The sequence below is a fragment of the Argopecten irradians genome, chromosome 3, assembly GCF_041381155.1.
Source record: "Argopecten irradians isolate NY chromosome 3, Ai_NY, whole genome shotgun sequence".
Taxonomy (NCBI): Eukaryota; Metazoa; Mollusca; class Bivalvia; order Pectinida; family Pectinidae; genus Argopecten; species Argopecten irradians.
In genome coordinates, this window is record NC_091136.1 from 3,011,105 (window position 1) to 3,039,060 (window position 27,956).

General features: G+C 36.6%; 1 protein-coding gene across 5 annotated transcripts in view; it reads left to right on the forward strand.

Moving 5' to 3' along the window:
- LOC138317310 (EH domain-binding protein 1-like) overlaps positions 1 to 27,071 on the forward strand; it is a 40,570-nt gene extending 13,499 nt beyond the window's left edge. For 2 of the 5 annotated variants that reach the window (XM_069258877.1, XM_069258878.1), the window contains exons 3-21: positions 2,429 to 2,486; positions 2,951 to 3,100; positions 4,074 to 4,255; positions 5,241 to 5,503; positions 7,654 to 8,203; positions 9,021 to 9,090; positions 9,358 to 9,524; positions 10,241 to 10,289; positions 10,700 to 11,481; positions 11,762 to 11,804; positions 14,043 to 14,231; positions 14,868 to 15,012; positions 15,883 to 15,948; positions 18,438 to 18,559; positions 20,145 to 20,226; positions 22,807 to 22,874; positions 24,069 to 24,095; positions 26,508 to 26,628; positions 26,944 to 27,071. In XM_069258877.1, coding sequence (XP_069114978.1) covers positions 2,429 to 2,486; positions 2,951 to 3,100; positions 4,074 to 4,255; positions 5,241 to 5,503; positions 7,654 to 8,203; positions 9,021 to 9,090; positions 9,358 to 9,524; positions 10,241 to 10,289; positions 10,700 to 11,481; positions 11,762 to 11,804; positions 14,043 to 14,231; positions 14,868 to 15,012; positions 15,883 to 15,948; positions 18,438 to 18,559; positions 20,145 to 20,226; positions 22,807 to 22,874; positions 24,069 to 24,095; positions 26,508 to 26,628; positions 26,944 to 27,047 — 3,238 coding nt within the window. In that variant the 3' untranslated portion in view covers positions 27,048 to 27,071. The remainder of the gene's footprint in view (positions 1 to 2,428; positions 2,487 to 2,950; positions 3,101 to 4,073; positions 4,256 to 5,240; positions 5,504 to 7,653; positions 8,204 to 9,020; positions 9,091 to 9,357; positions 9,525 to 10,240; positions 10,290 to 10,699; positions 11,482 to 11,761; positions 11,805 to 14,042; positions 14,232 to 14,867; positions 15,013 to 15,882; positions 15,949 to 18,437; positions 18,560 to 20,144; positions 20,227 to 22,806; positions 22,875 to 24,068; positions 24,096 to 26,507; positions 26,629 to 26,943) is intronic. The other 3 variants (XM_069258881.1, XM_069258879.1, XM_069258880.1) reach the window with 3 other exon arrangements.
- Positions 27,072 to 27,956: the final 885 nt, after the last annotated feature.

Below are 27,956 nucleotides of genomic sequence, written 5' to 3' on the forward strand. Positions count from 1 at the left end.
AGAACTTGTATAAATTTTGGCTCTAACCCCCAGGGGGCAGGAGGGGCGGGGCCCAATAGGGGTAATAGAGGTAAATCCTATAAATCGCTACTTGTCCTAGAGTTCTGCATGGATTGTAACCAAATTTGGCCACAAACATCCTTGGGGGAAGGGGAACAGAACATGTATAAATTTTGGCTCTGACCCCCTGGGGGCAGGAGGGGCGGGGCCCAATAGGGGAAATAGAGGTAAATCCTATAAATCGCTACTTGTCCTAGAGTTCTGCATGGATTGTAACCAAATTTGGCCAGAAACATCCTTGGGGGAAGGGGAACAGAACTTGGTTCTGAACCCCAGGGGGCAGGAGGGGCGGGGCCCAATTGGGGTAATAGAGGTAAATCCTATAAATCGCTACTTGTCCTAGAGTTCTGCATGGATTGTGACCAAATTTGGCCAGAAACATCCTTGGGGGAAGGGGAACAGAACTTGTATAAATTTTGGCTCTGACCCTTAGGGGGCAGGAGGGGCGGGGCCCAATAGGGGTGATAGAGGTAAATCCTATAAATCGCTACTTGTCCTAGAGTTCTGCATGGATTGTAACCAAATTTGGCCAGAAACATCCTTGGGGGAAGGGGAACAGAACTTGTATAAATTTTAGCTCTGACCCCCTGGGGGCAGGAGGGGCGGGCCCAATAGGGGTAATAGAGGTAAATCGTATAAATTGCTACTTGTCCTAGAGTTCTGCATGGATTGTAACCAAATTTGGCCAGAAACATCCTTGGGGGAAGGGGAACAGAACTTGTATAAATTTTGGCTCTGACCCCCAGGGGGCAGGAGGGATGGGGCCCAATTGGGGAAATAGAGGTAAATCCTATAAATTGCTACTTGTCCTAGAGTTCTGCATGGATTGTAACCAAATTTGGCCAGAAACATCCTTGGGGGAAGGGGAACAGAACTTGTATAAATTTTGGCTCTGACCACTCGGGGGCAGGAGGGGCGGGGCCCAATAGGGGTAATAGAGGTAAATCCTATAAATCGCTACTTGTCCTAGAGTTCTGCATGGATTGTAACCAAATTTGGCCAGAAACATCCTTGGGGGAAGGGGAACAGAACTTGTATAAATTTTAGCTCTGACCCCCTGGGGGCAGGAGGGGCGGGGCCCAATAGGGGTAATAGAGGTAAATCGTATAAATTGCTACTTGTCCTAGAGTTCTGCATGGATTGTAACCAAATTTGGCCAGAAACATCCTTGGGGGAAGGGGAACAGAACTTGTATAAATTTTGGCTCTGACCCCCAGGGGCAGGAGGGATGGGGCCCAATTGGGGAAATAGAGGTAAATCCTATAAATTGCTACTTGTCCTAGAGTTCTGCATGGATTGTAACCAAATTTGGCCAGAAACATCCTTGGGGGAAGGGGAACAGAACTTGTATAAATTTTGGCTCTGACCACTCGGGGGCAGGAGGGGCGGGGCCCAATAGGGGTAATAGAGGTAAATCCTATAAATCGCTACTTGTCCTAGAGTTCTGCATGGATTGTAACCAAATTTGGCCAGAAACATCCTTGGGGGAAGGGGAACAGAACTTGTATAAAATTTTAGCTCTGACCCCCTGGGGGCAGGAGGGGCAGGGCCCAATAGGGGTAATAGAGGTAAATCGTATAAATTGCTACTTGTCCTAGAGTTCTGCATGGATTTTTACCAAATTTGGCCAGAAACATCTTTGGGGGAAGGGGAACAGAACTTGTATAAATTTTGGCTCTGACCTCCCCGAGGCAGGAGGCGCGGGGCCCAATAGGGGAAATAGAGGTAAATCCTAAAAAATTCTACTTGTCTTAGAGTTCTGCATGGATTGTAACCAAATTTGGCCAGAAACATCCTTGGGGTTAACAGAATTCGTATAAAGTTTGGCTTTGACCCCCCTGGAGGAGAAAGAGTGGGTCCCAATAGGGGAATAAGAGGTAAATATCCAAATTTCTTCAGAAAAGAAACAATGAACTTATATTCAGAACATTACTTGGCATTACAAACCAGGTGAGCGATACAGGCCCTCTGGGCTTCTTGTTTAAGCTCACATTACCTAAAATAATGATTGATTCTAATATCTTATGAAATTCTTATCTGGTGTATTCTTATAATAATTAAACAAGCTTATGTCATGATATGCGTCAGAACTGTTTATTCAAAACAATTACAGATTTCTGGGCTGGCGTGTAAAAAGCATTGAAGCCTGTAACATAATGGGAAAGCTTGGTAGAATTGTATAAGACTGTGGCATATATATTGCTCGATAATCTTGAATCACGTACATGTGACATGTCTCAAGTTTCCTGGTTAACAGATGCAGTGTAATTATGGTAGTGGATCATGATCATGTACCAGTGAAATTTGTTCAAATTAATGTTAGAATTTGACAGAAAATTAAAAGACTTTTACATGATTTTATGTTCAGGCAGCCAAACAAGCTTTGTGTGGTATGGACGAGAAGGAGTAGGAGGAAGTCAACACAGGTACGTGTTTTATTCTCTGTTCAACTATTCATTACAATATATATGGTTTGGGTACCAGAATGGCTTGTGCTAAGTGCTCCACGTTTGTGGTGTAACTTTTTACATCATCTTGTTCTCTGGCTAAGCAATATACATTATAAAGTCAGATATTTTCATGGGAATTATATTTTCATAATTTCTTGGGTAATTGTCATGGTTCCATTGCTAAAGTTTGATCCATTAAATATAATTAATTGGTTGAATTATGTATACCCTTAAAACGAAATTACAGAATTTTTCTAATTTTAGACCCAAATCGGAAACATTATGACCTGCCATATTAACTGGCAATAATGCATTTTACAATTATGCTTTTCTGTATTAGCTTAAATTAAAGTATCATGTATAGAGATAAATGAAAATCGTGAAACAAAATACAATTGACATCATTCTTCATAGATAGTATTTTGATTATTTTTTTTAAGCCACACACATGGGAACCGACGATCCAGAATCCATACCGAGGCATGGTAACATGGACTGTTCCAGAAAATGTGGAGATACAAGTGACATTGTTCCGTGACCATAATCATCCTGATTTTGAAGACAAGGAATGGATGTTTGCTATAGAGGATGTGAGAACATAAGATACATATAATATGTATATACAGATACTGTAACACAGTTATTTAAAGGAAATGAGAAGAGATGTTATAAGATACATATTATATATATAAACAGATACTATAACACAGTTATTTAAAGGAAATGAGAAGAGATGTTATAAGATACATATAATATGTATATACAGATACTGTAACACAGTTATTTAAAGGAAATGAGAAGAGATGTTATAAGATACATGTAATATGTATATACAGATACTGTAACACAGTTATTTAAAGGAAATGAGAAGAGATGTTATAAGATACATGTAATATGTATATACAGATACTGTAACACAGTTATTTAAAGGAAATGAGAAGAGATGTTATTTGTTTCTGTATTATCAATGTGAACGAGAAATTTTCATACAGTCACGTGCACTCACACATAGTTAATATATAATATACAGTATTTCATGAGTTCATACAGCGAACTTATATGACTTACCGTATTTGACCCAATAAGCGCCTCTATCCCTATAAGCCATCTTTTTAGGCTTCAATTTCACTTAATTTGAATTAAATGCAGACAGAAAATATTTAAAACTGTATTGGGTTGGTTCTATGTACCTGCAGATGGCCAAGAGGTTGAAAATTTGTAAAAGAAGAGACATTTGTACTGTTTGAATTATGTATTTTTCTCTCTCTGGAAGACAGTTGTTTGGAATTGTATTGATTTACTTAATGATTTCTTTAGCAAATTGATTTCCAGCTTACTTTGTAGAATAATTTCATGACAGGCTAGTCCAAATTTGTTTCTATTAAACACCCCCTTATTTGCTTCATTTTTTAAGTGCCCTGAGCATTTATTGGGTCAAATACGATATCTTTTCTTTATGCTGTTCTATTTGTACAAGATCCTTATGAATTTTGGTTAATAGGTGGATATCTTATCAGTTCAAATAATTTAAAATAAAATATAAAAAAATTGTTTTGTTGACAGATGTCGCGTGGAGGCAGAAGGAAAGTGCTAGCCACAGCCCCTATCAACATGAAGGACTTTGCGACACAGGTTCCTACACAACATACGATGAAACTGAAGCTGAAGCCACTTACAAGAAAGATTGTATCTGCCTCCATACAGTTTACACTGTCCTGTGTGTTTCTACGGGAGGGAAAGGCCACGTAAGTATCTCTGTGTGTGTTTCTACGGGAGGGAAAGGCCACGTAAGTATCTCTGTGTGTGTTTCTACGGGAGGGAAAGGCCACGTAAGTATCTCTGTGTGTGTTTCTACGGGAGGGAAAGGCCACGTAAGTATCTCTGTGTGTGTTTCTATGGGAGGGAAAGGCCACGTAAGTATCTCTGAAAGTGTGTTTCTACGGGAGGGAAAGGCCATGTAAGTATCTCTGTGTGTGTTTCTTCGGGAGGGAAAGGCCACGTAAGTATCTCTGTGTGTGTTTCTACGGGAGGGAAAGGCCACGTAAGTATCTCTGTGTGTGTTTCTACGGGAGGGAAAGCACGTAAGTATCTCTGTGTGTGTTTCTACGGGAGGGAAAGGCCACGTAAGTATCTCTGTGTGTGTTTCTGGGAGGGAAAGGCACGTAAGTATCTCTGTGTGTGTTTTGGGGGAAAGCCACGTAAGTATCTTGTGTTGTTTCTGGAGGGAAAGGCCACGTAAGTATCTCTGTGTGTGTTTCTACGGGAGGAAAGGCCACGTAAGTATCTCTGTGTGTGTTCTACGGGAAGGAGAGTCACACGTAAGTATCTCTGTGTGTGTTTGAAAGCAGTAAGTATCTTGTGTGTGTTTCTAAGGGAGGAAAGCCACGTAAGTATCTCTGTGTGTGTTTCTCTGTACGGAGAGAAAGCCCGAAGTTAACTTTGCAAAGGAATTATTTAGTAAGTAGTTTCTCTAAATACATCAATATAATGGACAAAGGAAGAAAAGAAAGGTCCATCATTCATTTTAACAAGGGTAGTATTTAGAGTGTAGCATCTCCACATATATCGATGGACAAAGGAAGAAAGAAAAAAGTTCTATCTTTCATTTTAAGAAAGTGGGTCTCTTTTCCTAGAAAATTACAAAACAGAAAAGTATTTCTCACTGATTAATTATAAATCATACATGGTTTCCCACCAGGGTTATGTTTCATTTTGTTTCTCTCCAATCAGAGACGAGGACATGCAGAGTGTGGCGAGTATGCTGAGTATTGGCCGCACCGACATAGGGAACTTGGAGGAACTGGAGGATGAAGATGTGGAAGATAAAAGCTTCTCTTCGAAAATATCGGAGATAACATCCGAATTGTCTAAGCTGGACGATATGGATGATGGTAATCCGTTTGATGAGGATTATAGTAATCCGTTTTACTCCGACTCCAATCCTTTTGGTGACCCTGATTTGGAGTGTTCTGGTGATCATGAAGCATGGTTTGGTATTATTTCCGTTTTTTTCTTTTTTTGTTAATTTTCGTTTCGTTAGCCGGCTATCATCAGATGGTGGGTTATTTAAATTGCCTTTCGTCTGATGTCTATAATACAGCTGTCTGCCATACCTTCAGTTTATTATTCCGTCTTTGCATATCACAGAGTTACCTCCCTTGCAGGTTTGAATCCATTCTAACGTTATTGTTTTGTGAGCGAAATTTACTCTGAAAAGTATGACCTTACGTTCGCAATTACATGATGTCACAATCAATACCTACCTGCAAGGGCCAATAACTCTGTAATATGCTTATACAGAATAGCAGTTGTTAAATTTTTTTTTTTAATGTTACAAAGGGATCTTTCTTAATTCTAACAATTAGGGTTTTCTTAATCATTTGGTGTCCAAATTTGTTAACCAGTAGTAAAGAGTTATTTTGAAATTTTGGACAATTGAGATTGTTGCCATTTTGTGCTCTCAATTTTCCTAGCAAAAGAAGAAAAAGGGGTCGAGATGAGATATTTTTTATACATAATAGTTCATTTAATGGTGATTGCCAAGATCTCTCTGGGATGTTAAGTTATTGCTTGTTTGAATATACCATCAATAGTTGACAGTTCCATTGTACAGAAAGCATATTAAATTTTTGAAAGCATCCTGTCCTTGGGAAATACAAATAACTTGTCTAAATATTTGACTTCTGCAAGAACAAGCTATTTATATGATAAAAGATTTATTTAGGTATCATGATTGGTGTACAGAATATTTTATGTACACACTACAATGTATATAGAAATGAAGACTGCCAGATATTGATGTAAACATGAGTATTTTCATTGTTTTGACTTTACACATTCCAGTGTTTATTTCTTAGTTTCTTCCTGTGTTCACCAAAGGTTTGTTTGATTCTTCTGTACGTCGAAAATTATTGGTCACCGACCTGGTCATAATTTGGTTCATGGTCATATTTTGTTTCATACCAAATCATGACATGAAGCAATATAAGAGTTTCACTAGTCTATGTATTATTTGTACCCTGGTAGATGTTATGTTTTCTGCATAATTATTATATATATAAACTTGCATGCACTTGGTTTTAGTGTGTTCTGAATTCATTATGTTGAATACTTATACCATGATCATGTAATTATAACACGAAACACAATCACATTGATTCTGAATTCATTATGTTGAATACTTATACCATGATCATGTAATTATAACACGAAACACAATCACATTGATTCTTTTATTTCCTGTGTTATCACTAATTATTGCCTGAAGTTTGATTATAAAAAAATGAAAAATTTGATCCAATCTGATTAAAACACAGATCCTTATAACCACTCCATTCAATAGAGGATCTGACAATATCCCATAAGGGGTCACGTCCAGATGACCTTTATACCACGTACTTCAGAGCAAATGCAGTTTCTACACCTTACAACATCAGTTGAAAACGTCTTTTCGCCCCTTTGTTGTACACCTCGGGCAAGATGGTTACATACACGAAAATAAATTGGATAGCTTTTTCAAACTATTTCGTCCCCTGTCAAGATTCTGGCAGTGCTACTTTGATTGGCCATTTCAAAAGGTCATCTTGACGTGACCCCTAATGGGATGTTCTCAGATCCTCTTATCCAACATAGTGATAATAAGGATCTGTATTTTAATCAGATTGAATTTGATCCAGATGCGTTTCTGGCCAGTAGAGAAGTATGTTGACTTATAAGATCTTCAATGCTTTAAATATCTATTTCTGATGATAGTAAAAAAAAAAACATTCTGATAAAAATCAGCTGTTTGGTACTCCGCTTACTTCGTGATCTGCTACAAACGGAGTAAGCGGAGTACCAAACAGCTGATTTTAATCAGATTGAAAAAATACAGAATTCTATCGCCATCTCAAAATCTTGAGAAACATAAAATATTTAAGGCCAGTATATGAGGTAAGTGACTACATAATATATGTACCATTTCAACAGAAGTGTACATATAAAATCAAATTGTGTATTTTTGTAAGTCAGGTTTAGTTATATAGATACAATCAAATTCAGTAAGTACAGCTTCATCAAATAACAATTTTATTCTCATATTTCAATATGCCAATATAGAAGTTTATTAGTTTATCCAAAGCAAACTTATATTATCTGTTTGTAGAGCCTGTCAAGAAAAAGCCAGAGAAAAAAGAAAGTCTAAATCCATTTGAGGAGAGTGGGAGTTCTGAGGGAGTGGACAGTAAGGCTGGCAGTACAGAAGAGGATTCCAGTAAGCTAGCCAGCAGTACAGAGCCCAGTAAATCCAGCAGTCTGGATTATAACCCATTCGATGAACCAACCCCACCAGACAGAGCTATTGGCATGACAAGTCCGTTGTCAGAGAGACTGGTCCACGATGCTCAGAAACATAGCCAGCAGAACACACCACTGAAGTTCAATACATTGCCATCAAAAACCAAAAAGAAGGCTCCCGCTCCACCTGTCCCTCAAAACGGTGACTCCTCCCCAAAACACAAACCACAAGTAAAACTCAAGACGTCGAGGTCAGAGCACTCAGCCATAGAGAGACCTATATATGAAGGAACACCACCGTCTACACCAGAAACCAAACGGAAACTCCTACGGCCTATTACACCTCCCCCAGAGGCACAGCCGGATTCCATGGAGACATCCACGGAATTCTCATCCACTGCATCTAGTCCCAGTAAACGGTAAATACCTGAAACATTGATGCCCTCTTGTCAAGAGAAAAGCTTTGATCAGAGTAGGAATGTTTAGGCTCAATTTGCCCAAAGGGCTGGTGAGCTCATGCAATGGCTTAGTTGAATACATAACATATTTGTGTAGTATTTCTAGTTTTTGTGTAAAAAAAAAACTAAAAAAAAACCTCTTTATTTGGAATCTTTGGGAAAGTTCAAAGTTAATATTTTGCCAATTTTATTAATTTACTGAAGGTTAAAAATGCTTCACCTCTTACAAATGATATTTTTTTCACTTACAAAAGTTACTTACTTTACACCATTGAAAAGTTTGAGCTTCTTATTTTACTTCAAGATAAAAAATATTAAAAATAATTAATTGCGTCCCGGAAAAAATCTATGCCCTATATTGAATGAAGTACTAGTACTGATAGTTCATGTACCAAAAGCAAACTAAATTATTTCATATGTATTTTTATGTTAATTACACATTATAACCTCAGTTAATGTTCAAATGATGGGCATCGTTAATGCTCTATAGGCAGTGGAGCATCTTTAAAGAATACTTTTATCAAGTAAGATGTATATCTCATAATTGTATATAAATTTAGCATGCAGGTCCCTGTACCATAATGCAATAGTAAGAAGTTGTATGTGATAACCCTGATGCAGAATTTTACCTGTTAAGTTGAATTACCTCCCTTCCACTGTATCATATCCCCAGTAATATCTTACTGGTATGGCCAAGCCTCTGTGTAAATGTTTGCTTTTCAGTATATGTATAAACATTATTGTTTGTACAGTATTGTGACAATTTTATCTATTTTAGATTATCATCTGAGTCCTCTCCTGTTAAAGGAGAAAACAGAAATGTGTTGGAGGCCTTGGACCTTAACCAGGTAAAAGATATATCTTGTTTTACTTACAAGTTAAAGGACATGTTTATAACAATAGAAATAATATTGGAGATTACATCTTATGGTCTTTGTATGGTAGAGTGGAATCCGCTTATTGTCATGTTTCATTTGTCAAATGTAAAATGTAATATTCAAACAGTTGAAAATATTTTTAGTCATTCACGAATGTCAAAACTAATTTAAAAGCAGTCAAAGATAGTGTCACATCTATTGATATATTGCGATGAATTTTACATAATTTCATTTCAGAATGAATCTCCTACACACAACAGTAACAGCTCCAGTCAGAATCTGCTGGACTGGTGCAAAGAGGTCACCAAAGGTTACAAAGGGGTCAAGGTCACCAACTTGACAACTTCCTGGAGGAATGGGATGGCTTTCTGTGCCATTGTTCATCATTTTCGACCTGATCTTGTGTGCGTATAATGTTTTAATTTTTATCCCACTATCATCATCAGATTTGTTCTTATTTGGTTTGCAATTCAACATTCTTCAGCGTCCATGAACCTATATATGTATTGTGATTATGGGCCCATAGGGGTCAAGGCACAGGGTCCAATATTGAAATATTGAGGGAATTTTAAAGATATTCAGACCAATGATAATTGGTAATCCAAATGGCAGATGGTGGTACCATATGCAAGGGTGGCAGTGTTGAAAGGTGAAATTATATAGAGCAGAAATCTGTTCTGAGATTTCAGTTGATGGGATACAAAAGTGCCAACAATAACAAGTTATGGTCATTCCAGGGAGGGAACACTATGTGCATCTATCAAAAACCATACGGGATAATTACCTTACTCATATATGACATTGCTGGGTTTACAAAGCTAGATGAGCAGTACAGGCCCTCTAAGCCTCTTGTTACATTTCGTGGGTTTCTTTGTTGTGCAATATAGTCCTACAGTTATTTAATTGGTTTCTCAGAGGATTTTTAACATATTTTTGTGAATAAATGTTTCCATGTCTAAACCATTGGTAGAAAAAAGGGTCAATTAAAAGTAAAGAGTCAAGTTGTCAGTATGGCCATCCAGTAGGGGATGTTTATTTATAACCATTTATTGTTAAAAAATATCTTTAGTGAAGCAACAATGGTTATATATATAATGCTAATTATATATGACTTTTCCAGAAACTTCAAGTCCCTGGCTTCCCATGACATCAAAGGAAATAACAAAATTGTAAGTATTGTAACAGATCTCTATGTATCTAAACCTACACATTAATATATATGTCCCCTTGAGGTCATTTATTCCACCAAGGGTGTTCTTTCTTCACTTGAAAGTCCTTTGTACAAAATTCTGGTGGTTCTATACTGTACAACATTACTGAAACCTAGCACATTTGTAGATGACCTTGGTGTTAGAAAGCAGGTACATAAACAAAAAGGACAATTTTGCAAAAGAGTGAAATATTCAAAATAACAAATGGAGATATCAAATAAAGTTTGTTAAAAGTAGAATGTTTTAGGTCAGAGCTAGACTGTATTTTCTATTGCTTCAACTGATTGTATGTATCTTCCTTTATTATACCACAGGGGTTTGATGATTAACATCAGAGCTTGGCTGTATATTCCTTTGTTTTACCACAGGCGTTTGATGCTACAGCCAAGTTAGGAATCCCACGTGTGATAGAGCCATCAGACATGGTCCTGCTCCAGGTCCCTGACAAGCTTGCTGTGATGACCTACCTCCACCAGTTAAGAGTGTATTTCACCGGCCAAACACTCGAGATCCAACAAATTGGTATTAACACGGCGGAGAGTACCTACACGCTGGGCGAGGTAGACCGCCAGGTAGAGGCTGAGATCTCAAACGAGATGTATGGGGGCCAACCTCAGTCAAAGGTGGTGAAACACCGCTCTCCTAGTAAGGAAAATATCCCTGTGGTGGAGGATCGGGGCGACACAACAGACGGTGGGAGACGAAGGAGAACAAGTAAAGAGAAAGGACATGAGCCACATGGAGTAAAACACAGTCGTGATAGCACTCCAGGGTCAGACTCTCAAACTGATAGTAACATTGTAAGTAAAGGGCATGGTAAAAAGGTTTTAGCTGTGGATTCTGAAGTGACTAAACAAAGTTCTCCCCCACCTGCTAAGCCCAGTTCTAAAGAAAGCCATTCTGGCAAAAATGACTCACATTCTGCCACAAAAGAGCGTAATTCTCCTGCAAAAGACAATACTTCCAAGGACAAAAAGCCTGTGATGACACGAAAACAGTTGTACAATCCGTTTGATTCGGACTCCGACGATGAGATTAGTAGTGAGGGACTTGATGTAGGCTCCCATGGCGGATCTTCTATACCCACCAGTAACTCTACAAGCCCCTCTCGGAGTGCTCAATCTTCTCGCGGAGGAACCCCAGCCGAGGCGTAAGTATGGCCCTGGATAACCCCCATTCAAAGCCACCTGGGACTAGGTTTTAGATGACCTTTTCCGTTCAACTTTTGTCTTATGCACAGTGTATTACAATTTTAAGAGGTCTATAGGCTTGATATTGAGCCCTTGTGAAGTTGAATTTAAAAAGGGCTTCCTCATTTGTTCAAATGAATGACCTTTACAGATACTCAGGGTCACAGAGGTTATTTGATTTTCTAAATTAAGAAAGTGTAATAGGCAATTTCCATGATTATGTGTTGATGGTTGTTTCAGGCGTGTTATGGACAAACCTGTGGCTACCAGTACTCCAGATAAGGTGAGATTTGACTAGTCCCATCTATTGTAATCTTACTGTAAAAAGCAACTTTCTTATGTGTGCAATTAAATTTCACAATCACAATAAATTCATAAATGTTTATTGAACTTTGCTTATATTCAAATATAATTACATTTTATTTTCAAATTTGTGAAAGTTAATCTTTGTAAACTTGTTTTGAATAAGAAATCATAAAATTTATTTGCCATTATGGTTTACAGTATTACACTGCTTATTAGCAGCTCACCTGGTCCGAAGGACCGAGGTGAGCTTATGGGATACCGCAGCGTCCGGCGTCCTTCAACAATCGACTTCTTCTCCATAACCGCTTGTCGGATTTCAACAAAATTTGACTGGTAGCATCCTTATGGGCTACTATCTGAAAATTGTACAAATGATGGGGCTGATCCCCCCCGGGGCCTGAGGGGCGGGGCCAAAGGGGGTCAATTTGGCTATTTCCATATAAACGACTTCTTCTCTGAAACCAAGCATAGGATAGCACCCATAATGCAATGGTAGCATCCTTATAGGGTGGGGATTCAAAATTGTACAAATGATGGGGCTGACCCCCCCCGGGGGCCTGAGGGGCGGGGTCAAAAGTGGCCAATTTGGCTATTTCCATAAAAACGACTTCTTCTCTGAAACTAAGCAAGAGATAGCACTCATAATGCAATGGTAGTATCGTTATAGGGTGGGAATTCAAAATTGTACAAATGATGGGGCTGACCCCCAGCTGGCCCGAGGGGCGGGGTCAAAAGGGCTCAATTTTGCTATTTCCATATAAACGACTTCTTCTCTGAAACCAAGCATTGGATAGCACCCATAATGCAATGGTAGCATCCTTATAGGGTGGGGATTCAAAATTGTACAAATGATGGGGCTGACCTCCCGGGGGCCTGAGGGGCGGGGTCAAAAGGGGTCAATTTAGCTATTTCCTTATAAACAACTTCTTCTCTGCAACTAAGAATGGAAGAGCACTTATAATGCAATGGTAGCATCCTTATAGGGTTGGAATTTGAAATTATACAAACGAAAGGGCTGACCCCCCCGGGGGCCTGAGGGGCGGGGTCAAAAGGGGCCAATTTGGCTATTTCCATAAAAACGACTTCTTCTCTGAAACTAAGCAAGAGATAGCACTCATAATGCAATGGTAGTATCGTTATAGGGTGGGGATTCCAAATTGTGCAAATGATGGGGCTGACCCCCAGGGGGCCTGAGAGGCGGGGTCAAAAGGGGTCAATTTGGCTATTTCCATATAAACGACTTCTTCTCTGCAACTAAGCATGGTATAGCACCCATAATGCAATGGTAGCATCCTTATAGGGTGGGGATTCCAAATTGTGCAAATGATAGGGCTGACCCCCGGGGGCCTGAGGGGTGGGGTCAAAAGGGGTCAATTTCCATATAAATGACTTTTTCTCTGCAACTTAACATGGGATTATGCTCATAATGCAATGGTTACATCCTTATAGGGTTTGGATTTAAAATTTTGCTAATGATGGGGCTGACCCCCCGAGGGCCTGAAGGGTGGGGTCAAAAGGGGTTGATTTAGCTATTTCCATATAAACAACTTCTTCTCTGCAACTAAGAATGGAAGAGCACTTATAATGCAATGGTAGCATCCTTATAGGGTTGGGATTTGAAATTGTACAAACGATAGGGCTGACCCCCGGGGCCTTAGACGGCAAGAGATGCGAGGTCAAAAAGGTCAATTAGGCTACTACTTTCATATAAATTACTTTGTCTCTGAACCTATGTATTGGATAGCATATTTGTATGGTATCAATAGCATCATTGTATGGTTGTGATTCAAAATTAAACTTTGGGAGTCAATTTTGCTTTTTTTTCTTATTGTCAGAGTTTTGTGATAATTACTAACAAAAAACCAGGTGAGCGATACAGGCCCTCTGGGCCTCTTGTTTTAAGTCTAACAAGACAAAATTATATATTGAAAGTTCCATTGAATTGTAGATTTGTTGCATCAATATTCTCCCCTGCTGCCCGATCCAGAATTAAATCTTTTGATTTAATAACATATTTTGAAATGAAAATGAATATTCTCCTCTTAAAAAATTTCATGTGATGGAGATATTGTTGCAAACGCTCAAAATTATCTCCCTTTTACCTTATGATTTAGTTTAAAAGAGGAAATTGTAAATTTAAATCATATACACCAGTTAATTCCAGACGTATTGAATTTTTCATCTATTTTATATAATGAATTGGTTTTTATCATAGCCTACCAATCAAAAGTCTCGCCATGAAGAGCTGAAGGAGCGGGCGAAGCTACTTCTGGAGCAGGCACGGAAGGACGCTGGCCTTGACACACCAGTGAGATCTGCTCAAAAACCATCAGAGCCAGTCAGTCCCGGTTCTCCTGAGAAGGAAGCCACAAAACCTATTCCATCTCCATCTAGTCCTACACAGGTAAAACAAGAAAATTTTAAACAGTATATATAAATTTCTTCAGAGTTTCCTCCCCTGTTTTGATTACTAGTCTCATTTCCTATTACATCAGAGTTATTTCCCCTGATTTGATTATAAGACACCTGAGCCGTTTTTGATTATGCTGCTTGACAGGTTGGATCTAGTTGTTCGTTTATGAATTAAAGACGGACCTGGTGATTTTATGTTGTTTTCAGACAAGCCTTGACAACGCCCTCACAGGCCTGTATCATAAACTGTTGGTCCGTTAGGATTTATGCTTGAAATACTGACTTTTACAAACATTGGAACCGGTCATTCAGAATAAATAAAAACGGCCTTGATAATACATATATCTGAATGAGTTATTTCCCCTGGTTTGATTACAAGCCATATTATACATAAATATATCTGAATGAGTTATTTCCCCTGGTTTGATTATCAGGCGCATGTATACTGACCGATAGCTACTGTTGGATGAATTTGCTTTGAGATTTGATTACTGCCAGTCTGGCCACCTATTTTTTTAACATCTGATCATTATTTTTTCATGTGGATTTCGTTAAGTAGGTGAATGATACAGGTCATATGAACCTCTTATTTATTTTTATAAACAAAATGGACATCTTATTTTAAAAGAGTAATGAAGAAAAACAAAAGCGATTACGAGAGAGAGCCAAGTTGTTGATAGAAGAGGCTCGTGCGAGTCTGGACCAAACCAAAGGAATAACACGACAGTCCAGTACGACCTCGGAGGGGTCACAGGATACGGACAGGGAGTCAGGTATGCCATTTATAGTATCACTGTCATGGTAACCAATTTAGTTGTAATTCAAAATAGAGATTTACTTTATGCAATGGTTCATCCTTGATATTCCTCAGGTTAATATCACTGTCGTTATATTACCCCTGGACTATGTAGTAGTCAAACTGAAGGCATTTCAGGAGAAAAAAAACTGACCAATCACAGGCTGCGGAGACTTCCTTTGCTGATCAGAGACAGTGGCGCCCAGCAGCTATGCAGTATACAGCCTGTTGTCACAGAGCCTTCATTTTTTTTGGACATATAGTCCAGAGGTAGTTATAACAACGGTGATAGTAACCCCTGCAATATTGAGGATAACAATGGCTTGATTTACAATTTTTATTTCACATTTAATTTTGGTTTAAGTTTTATTTGATGCACTGAAATTCACTACCAACAGAAGGTTTGTTTTTACTTTTTCTTAGATAGAATTTTTTTAATTGGGAGTGGTCGGGGTGTGCAACAAAAGCAGTGATTGGTCACTTATTTGAAAGAATGATAGACACCTTTAATGTTATTTACTTTTGGACACAGCAGTTTCCCTTTGGCTTTAAAAGAATTATAGACACATTTGATATTATTTACTTTCGGATACAACACTTTCACTTTTGGCTTATCAGAATCAATGCCATTTATTCATTTGTTTCAAATGCATGCTTGTAGTCTAAAAAAATTCTTCAATTTAGTACTTCTTCTTGCACAGACGTCTTTTTTTATCATCTTATTTCTTGCATTAGTAACATATTTTGTTCATTTTTCTGTGTTGATTATTCTTGTCTGATGTTTATTTTGTGTTAATGTTGTGAATGTAACTTTCATTTCTTTGTAATGTTTTGTTCGGCACGCCAGTGTTAAGGAAGGCTCAGCCTAAAGCCAAAAGAATTACATCTTCACAACTATTTGTGATGAGAAGTGGTAAGAATATCTTCTCTGGTGAAGGATTACCTCCCCTTATAACAGGGACTCCATTATTATAATGATAATTACTTCCCTTTTTTCAAGAAAGGGTTATTTCTCCTAACTAGGGATACTGGTAGCAGACTACAGTACATCAAAGAAAGATAAGGAATTCAGTTAAAAAAAAGATTTGCATAATAGAGAATTATTTATTATCTGTTTTTTGCTATTTTCTTTGTTGTATACCATTTTAAACATGGTTCAGATTCCATCAGAAAAAATTGAATGAAAATGTCCAATGAGGCTTTGTGAGTATTCCTGCGATCGCAAAATATGATATTTTATTCTAGAGAGGTGTTAAAATTAAAAATTCTTTTTTGTAATTAAAAATAAATCATAATTTGACAAGGTAAAACCTAACAGCCACCTCTGTACATAAAATATCACCTACTTGATAAAGCCATCTTCTTGGAGTTGGGAATGGCAAAGAACAATTTTATTAGGGCCCCGCATCGAGATGCGGGTGCCCTATAGTAATCAGGTTGTCCGTCTGTCTGTCCGTCCGTCCGTCTGTCCGTTTTTTTTCTTTTGCACATTAATGATGGAAGGGAGTGGAGTATTTTCCCCATATTTTACATGATGATTCCCCATCCATCCTAGATCTGCTTGGTAATTTTTCAGGCTGAAATTAAATTAAAAAATCGGCCATCTTGGATTTTAACATTTAAAAAAATCACAATGTTGTTGCTCTTAACTGATAAACATTTTGTTATAACATTATGATGCAAAGTTGTTCAGAATTAAACAAGGAGTTGACTGTCCAAAGGTAAGGTCATGGGCCAAGGTTACTAAGTCAAAGGTCAAGGTCAAATTTATTTGAGTTAATTGTATGCTCTTAATGTAATGTTAGCTTGGAATCAGGATTCAAGTTAAATACTTGGAAGGCTTTTTCCAAAGAATTATAATAATTTACCATCATCGGTTTCCCAATTAATGTTGACATTAATTATTTATTAGCAACATATAGCTAACACGGAAGAATTTGTTGTCAAAATACTACTTTTCCACTTAAGCACGTCAGACACATAGCGGGGCCCTTTCTGACGTGTCAGTGTTCTAGTTTTGTACAAAGCCCACCTGATTATAAAGATAACTTTTTATTTGTCCATTGGGCGGTCATTCTGCCTGATGTTTTTACATCAGTAACCAGGAAACCTACAATTTCCTGTGGTGGGTACCTAAATTAGATTGTTTTGACCTGTATTTAGAATGGTGACCTAAGTACATCAGTGAAAAATAAACCCTAAAAGAAACAAAGTAAATACCACAAGTCTAAGCCTCCACAGTCTGCTACCACTATCATATCTGTTAACTTAACTGCTGTTATTTCCTTGAAAGATAGAGTTATCTACCCTTATTTAAATGCGATTGTCTGGTCTCTTGGGTTAGAGAAATATCTCCCTAAGTAAGGTGGAGTTATCTGCCCTTATTAAATGAGATTGTCTGGTCTCCCTTAGTTATGCCGCGACCAGAGATTTTCTAGTCCATAGAGGTGGATTTTGCTTTCTGTCCTTGTATGGATGACAGTTGTCTCCCCTTGTAACCCTGGGATGGTGGGCACTGCTTGTTAACCCTGCTTACATTAAAACACTGACAGCGGGCCTGCTTCTATTTATAGAACACACTCACTAATTAATGACACGTTAAGTGCATCTTTAATTTGTATCTTATATTGACTTCAAAAGGTGGTGTTTGTTTCCACAGTGAATGGTATCTACACTAAACAAACTATTGATGGCTGTTGACTTTGCAATGCTTTTTGAATCACTGCTTCTTTAGTATTTTGTTATATCCAAGGCATGTTTTCATTTATCTTTGATTTTGTTAGAAGTCTCCAGCTTCCAGGTATCACAATTTGTTGATATGCATTAACTTTTTATGAATTGTATACTCATTAGTTTTGTAAACCATTACATGATTGAATATTACAAAGTAAGAACATTAATTTATTAACCATATGTAGTATTATGTTTAGTACAGGGGATATGGAGGTTTTCCTCTGGGATTTATGTGATCATTGCATGCATTTCCAGTTGATTATTTTTCAGATGAAAATTCATTACATTATTAAATGATCTGAATAATCATTAAGTTTTAAAAAAAAAATACTAAAATATTGTAAGTTACTCTAGATCTATAGGTCATTGTTGTGTCATTCATCTTCTTCATTGAGAGAAATAACCAAAACCTGATTAAAATCTCAATTTTATTTTACCAACTTCTGTACATTATATTTGTACCTGTAATTAACAAACATACAGTGATTTCATCAAGGTAAATAGCAGTACATTGTCTTCTATATAATACATGCATATATTTGAAAAAAAGATTAATACAAATGAATATCTCACGAGATGAAAAATATAATACGTTCAATCTAAAATGAAGGTAGTCACCTATTAAGATAATAATTTAATAAAACTATTTTCTTTTTTCTTTCTCTACAGTGACACTTGATGCAACTAAAAGTGAAGTTCCTAAGAAACTGGACCTTAAACTGAAGCGGTTTAGTGTGAAGAGGACAGACCTAGTGTCTCAATTATCTCAGGACAAAACACCTTCCCCACAGGTATATATTCAACATAAAACCATCCCCACAGGTATTTACTCAACAAAACACCATCCTCACAGGCATATATTCAACACAAAACCATCCCCACAGGTATGTATTCAACATAAAACCATCCCCACAGGTATGTATTCAACATAACACCATCCTCATAGGTATATATTCAACATAACACCATCCTCATAGGTATATATTCAACATAACATCATCCCCACATATATATTCAACATAACACCATTCCCACTGGTATATACACTGTACTCAACAAAACACCATCCTCACAGGTATATATTCAATATAACACCATTCCCACAGGTATATATTCAACACAACACCATCCCCACAGGTATATATTCAATATAACACCATCCAAACAGGTATATTTTCAAAATAACACCATCCCCACAGTTATATATTCAATACAACACCATCCCCACAGGTATATATTCAACATAACACCATCCCCACAGGTATATGTTCAACATAACACCATCCCCACAGGTATATATTCAATATAACAAAATGAATTATACAGGTATATATTCAACACAACACAATCCTCAAAGGTATATATTCAACATAACACCATCCCCACAGGTATATATTTAACATACATAACTCCATCCTCACAGGAATATATTCAACATACATAACACCATCCCTACAGGTATATATTCAACATAACACCATCCAAACAGGTATATATTCAACATAACACCATCCATACAGGTATATATTCAACATAACACCATCCAAACAGGTATATATTCCGAAACAACACCATCCGTACATGTATATATTACGACAAAACACCATCCCCACAGGTATATATTCAACATAACACCATCCCTTCAGGTATATATTCAACATAACACCATTCCCACAGGTATATATTCCCATAAAACAGCATCCCCACATGTATATATTCAACATAACACCATCCCTACCGGAATATTCATGACAAAACACCATCCCCACAGGTACAAATCCCCACAAAACAACACCCCACAGGTACAAATCCCAACATAACAACATCCCCACAGGTATTCACACAAAGCCTGAAGCATTCAAACAAAACCTTAAACATTTACATGACACCTTAAACCTCTACACAACACCTACAAAACACCTGAAGCATTCAAACAACACATAAAACATCTACACAACACCTAAAATATCTACACAACACCTAAAACATCTACACAACACCTAAAACATCTACACAACACCTAAAACATCTACACAACACCTGAAACATCTACACAACACCTAAAACATTTACACAACACCTAAAACATCTACACAACACCTGAAACATCTACACAACACCTAAAATATCTACACAACACCTAAAACATTTACACAACACCTAAAACATCTGCACAACACCTGAAACATCTACACAACACCTAAAACATCTACACAACACCTAAAACATCTACACAACACCTAAAACATCTACACAACACCTAAAACATCTACACAACACCTGAAACATCTACTCAACACCTTAAACATCTACACAATACCTGAAACATGTTGATGTTTACAACTAACCCTTTCACCTTTGATCTGTTTATCCCAGGAGGAAGTTAAACCAGTCAATGGGAGGAAAGTCATTACACCTGTTTCTCCTCTGTCATTCAGCGGAGAAATCTCCATTGACGGTAAGTATTCTCCTCTGTCATTCAGCGGAGAAATCTCCATTGACGGTAAGTAGTCTCCTCTGTCATTCAGCGGAGAAATCTCCATTGACGGTAAGTAGTCTCCTCTGTCATTCAGCGGAGAAATCTCCATTGACGGTAAGTATTCTCCTCTGTCATTCAGCGGAGAAATCTCCATTGACGGTAAGTAGTCTCCTCTGTCATTCAGTGGAGAAATCTCCATTGACGGTAAGTAGTCACCCCTGTCATTCAGCGGAGAAATCTCCATTGACGGTAAGTATTCTCCTCTGTCATTCAGCGGAGAAATCTCCATTGACGGTAAGTAGTCTCCTCTGTCATTCAGCGGAGAAATCTCCATTGACGGTAAGTAGTCTCCTCTGTCATTCAGCGGAGAAATCTCCATTGACGGTAAGTAGTCTCCTCTGTCATTCAGCGGAGAAATCTCCATTGACGGTAAGTATTCTCCTCTGTCATTCAGCGGAGAAATCTCCATTGACGGTAAGTATTCTCCTCTGTCATTCAGCGGAGAAATCTCCATTGACGGTAAGTAGTCTCCTCTGTCATTCAGCGGAGAAATCTCCATTGACAGTAAGTATTCTCCTCTGTCATTCAGCGGAGAAATCTCCATTGATGGTAAGTAGTCTCCTCTGTCATTCAGCGGAGAAATCTCCATTGACGGTAAGTAGTCTCCTCTGTCATTCAGCGGAGAAATCTCCATTGATGGTAAGTATTCTCCTCTGTCATTCAGCGAGAAATCTCCATTGACGGTAAGTAGTCTCCTCTGTCATTCAGCGGAGAAATCTCCATTGACGGTAAGTAGTCTCCGTTGTCATTCAGCGGAGAAATCTCCATTGATGGTAAGTAGTCTCCTCTGTCATTCAGCGGAGAAATTTCCATTGAAGGTAAGTATTATCAGACCACAAATTGGACATAAACAACCACAAATTCATTAAATGATATCAGAGATTTCTAGGTCATTATTTTTATAAGTCAGATTAGCCTTTGTATTTGTACACAAGATCATTTTTAGAACAAATTAAGGACAAACAAAAAATTATGGTATGGGTAAGCTGATTGCAGATATGAATATAATTCCATAAGACTAGCAGATTTTAAAAAGAAGGGGGCTTATTCCTGAGCAGACTTTATTGCTGGTCATTCAATAATTCTTACTTCAAGCATTAAATTTCTGGATTTTATAAACCTTGAGAATTAAATTAAGGATGTATTCTTCTGAGGTTTCAGTCCCATTGAAGTCTCGTTTCAACACAGATCAAAGAAGTTATGAGATTTTCAAATATAATTTATCAGTATATGTAGCAAGTTGCCAGATGCAAATTTTGTCAAAAAATTACATTTCTATTTTTAGTAGATTTTTTTTATACGGGGATTATAAGAAATGGCCCATTTGGCGGCCATTTTGAAATTGTGTCTTTTTTTCGCTTCAAGTAGAGCCACAGTTTTACCATTTTTTCCTGAAATTGTTTTTACTTAAATCATTACTGCGCCATCATTTTAAGCTGTATTTAGCTAATTTTTGCTGCAAATCGTTACTAGGTTCGTAGCAATTAAAATATTTAGCATTAATATGTGAAACGATACACTTTTGTGACTTTATTTTTACATTAAATGATAATTTTGGCACTTTAATTTTTTTCTCTAAAATACTGAAAAATAACAAAAATTCAAATGGGGCAAAAAAGTAAGCACACGGACCCCCAATTTTTCTTCCTGATTTAGAAAGAACGACCGTTTCCCTATTGATATGCAAAATAATAACAAAAGTTTAATACCAGAACTTTTTCTGTAAAGGGTTGAATTTGGCAAAAATGGCTTCAAATGGTGCATTTTGTAGCTCAAAATTAAGGGGTAGGGGTAGCATATGTTGTTATTCTGAGAAAAAATATTAGTCTATTTGATCAAAACTGGTATATTTTTAAAGAAGACTACTAGAAAATGAATTCTACAAACATTCATACATATCAAACACCTCATTAGGAAATTATGGCTTTAATCTCTGTCTTATATGGTCAAAACTGCAAAATTCCCATAAAATCCAATATTTTGTCAACTAGGTGTCTTTAAGGGACAAAAGCTCAAAAACGAGCACACGGACATATGTTTTTTTCTTCCATTTTCTTTCATGGTGAATGAACTCCTTTTTCTAAAAATCTATATGAGAAAAAAAGTTTAATACAAGAAAATTTTGACTTCTCAGAGGTGTACATCCTTAAGTCTTGAGAAATTTTGACTAACTGATGTCATTGAGGTAAATTAAGTCTCCTGAAATTTTGACTAACTGATGTCGTTGAGGTAAATTAAGTCTCCTGAAATTTTGACTAGCTGATGTCGTTGAGGTAAATTAAGTCTCCTGAAATTTGACCAACTGATGTCTTTGAGGTAAATTAAGTCTCCTGAAATTTGACTAACTGATGTCGTTGAGGTAAATTAAGTCTCATGAAATTTGACTAACTGATGTCGTTGAGGTAAATTGAGTCTCGTGAAATTTTGACTTACTGATGTTGTTGAGGTAAATTAAGTCTCCTGAAATTTGACCAACTGATATCGTTACTTTGTTAACAGGAAGTGAAGGATCAGGTGATACCCGAGACTCGCTTGACTTTGACGAGTTGATGAGTAAACGAGACGAAGTGAGTCATAAACTCTTTCTTTGTTATAAAATACTAAATGTAACGTCATGTAATCTTTTCAGATGAGGATGTAAATATTATTATTTATTACACATTTATGAAAACACAGTACATGTACCTCTATATATCTCTAACATGTCACAGATTAAAAGGTGTATGCTACTTAATTATCTAGATTCCTGAAAGCTGTACTAACTGTCTGAATATATATATGACTTGTTATCTAATGGAATGGCATTTAAAATCACATTAAAAATAATAGAAGGCACATACACAAGAAAATTAGGAATCTAACTTTTAAAAAACATCCGTTATAATTACCAGTAGTCCTTTTAATTCTATTGACCTTGATAAAGTATACCTATTAGTATACAAGATTGTCAGTTTAGACATCATCCGGAATCGGCTATCTTATCATTACCGTTAAGCTCTGGTAACTGCTTTGCAGTAAATATTTTTAGGACCAGTTGTAAAAATAATGGTCACCTGGCAGCCCTCTTTGATTTTGACAACTCTAGTTCATACTGCTATTTCTCAGAAAGTAACAAGTAAATCTCACTTGATTCCTTATAGCTTGTTATATATGCTTATTCCAATTTTGGGTTCAACAAGAAAACTGCTTATTTGACTGGTAGCAGTCTTGAATATTGTAATTGTATGGTCCTTTCAGGTGTGTACATTCCAGACAGTATTACGACAGTTAAGTTATGAAAGCTTGTGTTATTCAAAAAAAGTAGAGAGACGAAAAAAATACAAAAGACAAGATCCTTCTACATTGACTGATGAAGATCATTCAAGCGTGATTAATTACATTGACTGATGAAGATCATTCAAGCGTGATTAATTACATTGACTGATGAAGATCATTCAAGCGTGATTAATTACATTGACTGATGAAGATCATTCAAGCGTGATTAATTACATTGACTGATGAAGATCATTCAAGCGTGATTAATTACATTGACTGATGAAGATCATTCAAGCGTGATTAATTACATTGACTGATGAAGATCATTCAAGCGTGATTATCTAGATACCTCTTGGATCTCTTTTGAATCAGACAAGATCTTTTTTAATTAGGATGAATGCAATTGTTTTGTTTACACCTAGCTATTACATTAACCAATTAATCCATAATTAGGACGTAGATTTACACACATGGACCCCCGATGTATGAGTATTTTGATATTCTAGGTTCATTCGGACACTGAAGCTTACCTGGTAATGTTGCCGTCACTTTCCTCTGAATAATGGGACACTAATTACTAATCTATAATTCATCCTCCGCTTTGAAACTGAATGCAACATGATTCTACCCCCATATTCCTTACATCCCAGATCATTGCATATGCATCTATTTTCTTTACAAGGAGTTTCCTGACCACAGGGAGTTTTCCTGCGTCTGAACCAATCATCATATTTCTCTTTATAGCAAGCAGAGAGACACTCTCTTCTGAATCTTGTAATTTATGTAAATAGACAGCTAGACCGTATTTATTTCTATATCTATTAAAATACAATATTTTTATCACATTTAGAAATGTTTAATTCACACAGATCTGTTAGTTACGATGACTTGAAATCTACACATGAATTAACATCATACTTAAGCATTGATATGACAACAAAAGATATAATAGTCATGTTTTAATTAACATTTTGTGTTAGAAAGTTGTTTTGTCATGTTTTAATTAACTTTTTCATTTTAAATTTTATTTGATAAGTTGAAAGAATTTCACAAACATGCTCTAGGTAAAAAAAAAAAAAACAAAAAAAACTTGCATTGTTTATTTTCCCTGTTCACTGCATGACTGATCCCTGTATTATGATATGATTATAGAATGTTATGCAGTTCATACCATTTGCTAAATCTATGCATTACCTTCAGACGAATGTTGGAATGATGCTACATTTGAAATGGGGGTTCTATTATACATGTACTTTCCATATTGCTTCTCATTTTCTTATTATTTAAGAAGTCAAGATTCAATTATTCTTATTGAGCAGAGATAGATCTAGGGATTTCTGTGCATGTAGATCGGGCCATGGGACTCACTGGATTTGAAAACAATGCAAAATTTCATTTAAATGAGCCCAATGTTAATTAAATTAATGAAACTCGGGATAGATAAAAGGGTATTTAAATTGAATAAAAATCAAACTACATTATAGTGTAACAGTTCTGTTGTTATTTTTGTTTTGTTTGAAGTGAACATTTAATATAAACCTGAAGAGATGAACTCTAAGTTTGGTTCTTTTACAGCTAACACACACATACACTTCAAAGTTTTACAGCTAACACACACATACACTTCAAACTTTTACAGCTAACATACACTTCAAAGTTTTACAGCTAACACACACATACACTTCAAACTTTTTACACTAACATACACTTCAAACTTGACAGCTTAACACAACCCATATACTGAAACTTTTACAGCTAACACACACATACACTTCAAAGTTTTACAGCTAACACACACATACACTTCAAACTTTTACAGCTACATGTAACATACACTTCAAAGTTTTACAGCTAACACACACATACACTTCAAACTTTTACAGCTAACATACACTTCAAACTTTTACAGCTAACACACACATACACTTCAAACTTTTACAGCTAACACACACATACACTTCAAACTTTTACATCTAACACACACATACACTTCAAACTTCAAAAACTTTTACAGCTAACATACACTTCAAACTTTTACAGCTAACACACACATACACTTCAAACTTTTACAGCTAACACACACATACACTTCAAACTTTTACAGCTAACACACACATACACTTCAAACTTTTACATCTAACACACACATACACTTCAAACTTTTACAGCTAACACACACATACACTTCAAATTTTTATAGCTAACACACGCATACAATTGAAACTTTTACAGCTAACACACACATACACTTCAAACTTTTACAGCTAACACACACATACACTTCAAACTTTTACAGCTAACACACACTTACACTTCAAACTTTTACAGCTAACACTCACATACACTTCAAACTTTTACAGCTAACACACACATACACTTCAAATTTTTATAGCTAACACACGCATACAATTGAAACTTTTACAGCTAACACACACATACACTTCAAACTTTTACAGCTAACACACACATACACTTCAAATTTTTATAGCTAACACACGCATACAATTGAAACTTTTACAGCTAACACACACATTTACTTCAAACTTTAATATCACTGGGTCCTAATTGGTTTCTGTGTTTTGTATTTATCTTTTAAGATCAAAATTACAAACAGTTTGAAACAAAAATATATTGCACAGTCTTTACACAAATTGAAAATTCAAAGTGCATTGAATCTGGAGAAAAAGTCAAATGCACTTTATAAACTTTTTTATCTGTTGAGCTTTTATATGTTTTTTAATACACTTCAAATTACTTTGAAAGTGTGTTTCTTTTTCAAAGCAGGTAATATCAATCCTTCACTATAATTAATTGAAACTTAAACTTTTAGAGATACACCTGAAGTTGTTCATCACTAAATAATTAAGAGATATGCCTTATTGTCAAGGAACTAGGTTTTTCTGTATAAACCTGCCATTAACATGTTGTACTGTTTGATTCCTCAGAACTTACAGGACACCAACCAGTATGTCCACAGTGAGATGGAGGCTTTAGAGAGAGAGCAGAAACAGATCGACGACGAAGCTCAGGGTTTAGAGAGTCAGCTCCGAGTCGTCATGGCCAAAGGTATGTCGGTATTAAAATTATCAACTTGCCCATAAATGATGTTATGAAAAGAAAAGGCAGATTGGGCCAAGTGACAGACACCAGGTGGTGTTGTTGTAGTAAAAAAAAAAGCTTTATAGTGTAATATGATATGATTTTTTGTTTCTTGAGAGAGAGAAAAAAAAGAGAAAGAAAATAATTAGGGATGGAAATGTAATTTTTTCATAATTTTTGGTAAAAACCAAAGCTTTACAGTGACATATGACATGCTGTTTTGTTTATGGAGATAAAAAGGAAAACTTTTGGGATGGAACTCCATTTTTTTCTGAATTTTAGGTAAAAACAAAGCATTAGAAGAGAAGCTCATGCAGGAATGGTTTTTACTGGTCAACAAACGAAACGCTCTCATTCGCCGACAGATGCAGCTCAATATACTGTAAGTAATCCATAACCTAAGCATCAGGAAGAAATATGTCAGGGTTACCAGTTTTTTTGTTTGCTTTTATCAAAATTAGAAGAGTTTTTTCTCCCTTTACACTTGGCTTAACCCTTTAGCTTTGCTTTTAATGGAGTTATTTCCCTTTACACAGGAGCCAACTTCAAACCATCTGTCCTAAACAACTATACTTTTTCAGTTTCATCATATTTGATTCAACTTTAAAACTCACCTGAATTGATTCAGCTAACACATTTTCTGAATTTTCATAATTTTTCAAAAGGTGCTACATAGCATTCTTTTTGTGTTTAGTGTAACATTTGCATGCTTCGGGAAGTTGAATGATGATTTAAGGCAATGCATTAGGGCCTCTTGTTCCAGTTTTGATACACCTCAAATGTAGATATTATCTCTGATGATTCTAAGAAGGAGGAAGTAGGTTTTTAGTGAAATTGAAATTTCTCAAATGTGTGTGATTCTTATCTTTCATACAATCCTTTAGGTGGTGGTAGACGTAACAGCTGGTTCTTTCTCTAAGATTTACTCAATCTAGAGTTATTTCCCTTTTCCCATTCCAGAATTTGTAGATCTAACATTCATTAGCCTTCATTAATATCCCTATAACACCTCTGTTTTACATCCCATACGTTCCTAACTGTCTTCCCTCCAGGAATTTTTAGGTCATCTGACCCGAAGGGTCGGATGACCTATTGTCATCATGCACCGACCGTCGTTGTGCACTGTCCGCTGTGCGTAAACTTTTCAATCAAACGACTTCTTCTCAATAACCGAAAGGCCCAGGGTATTAATATTTGGCCTGTAGCATGCTGGAATGAAGGGCTGCTAAGTTTGTTCAAATGAATGACCCTTGACCTTCATTCAAGGTCACAGGGGTCAAATAGGCTAAAATCTT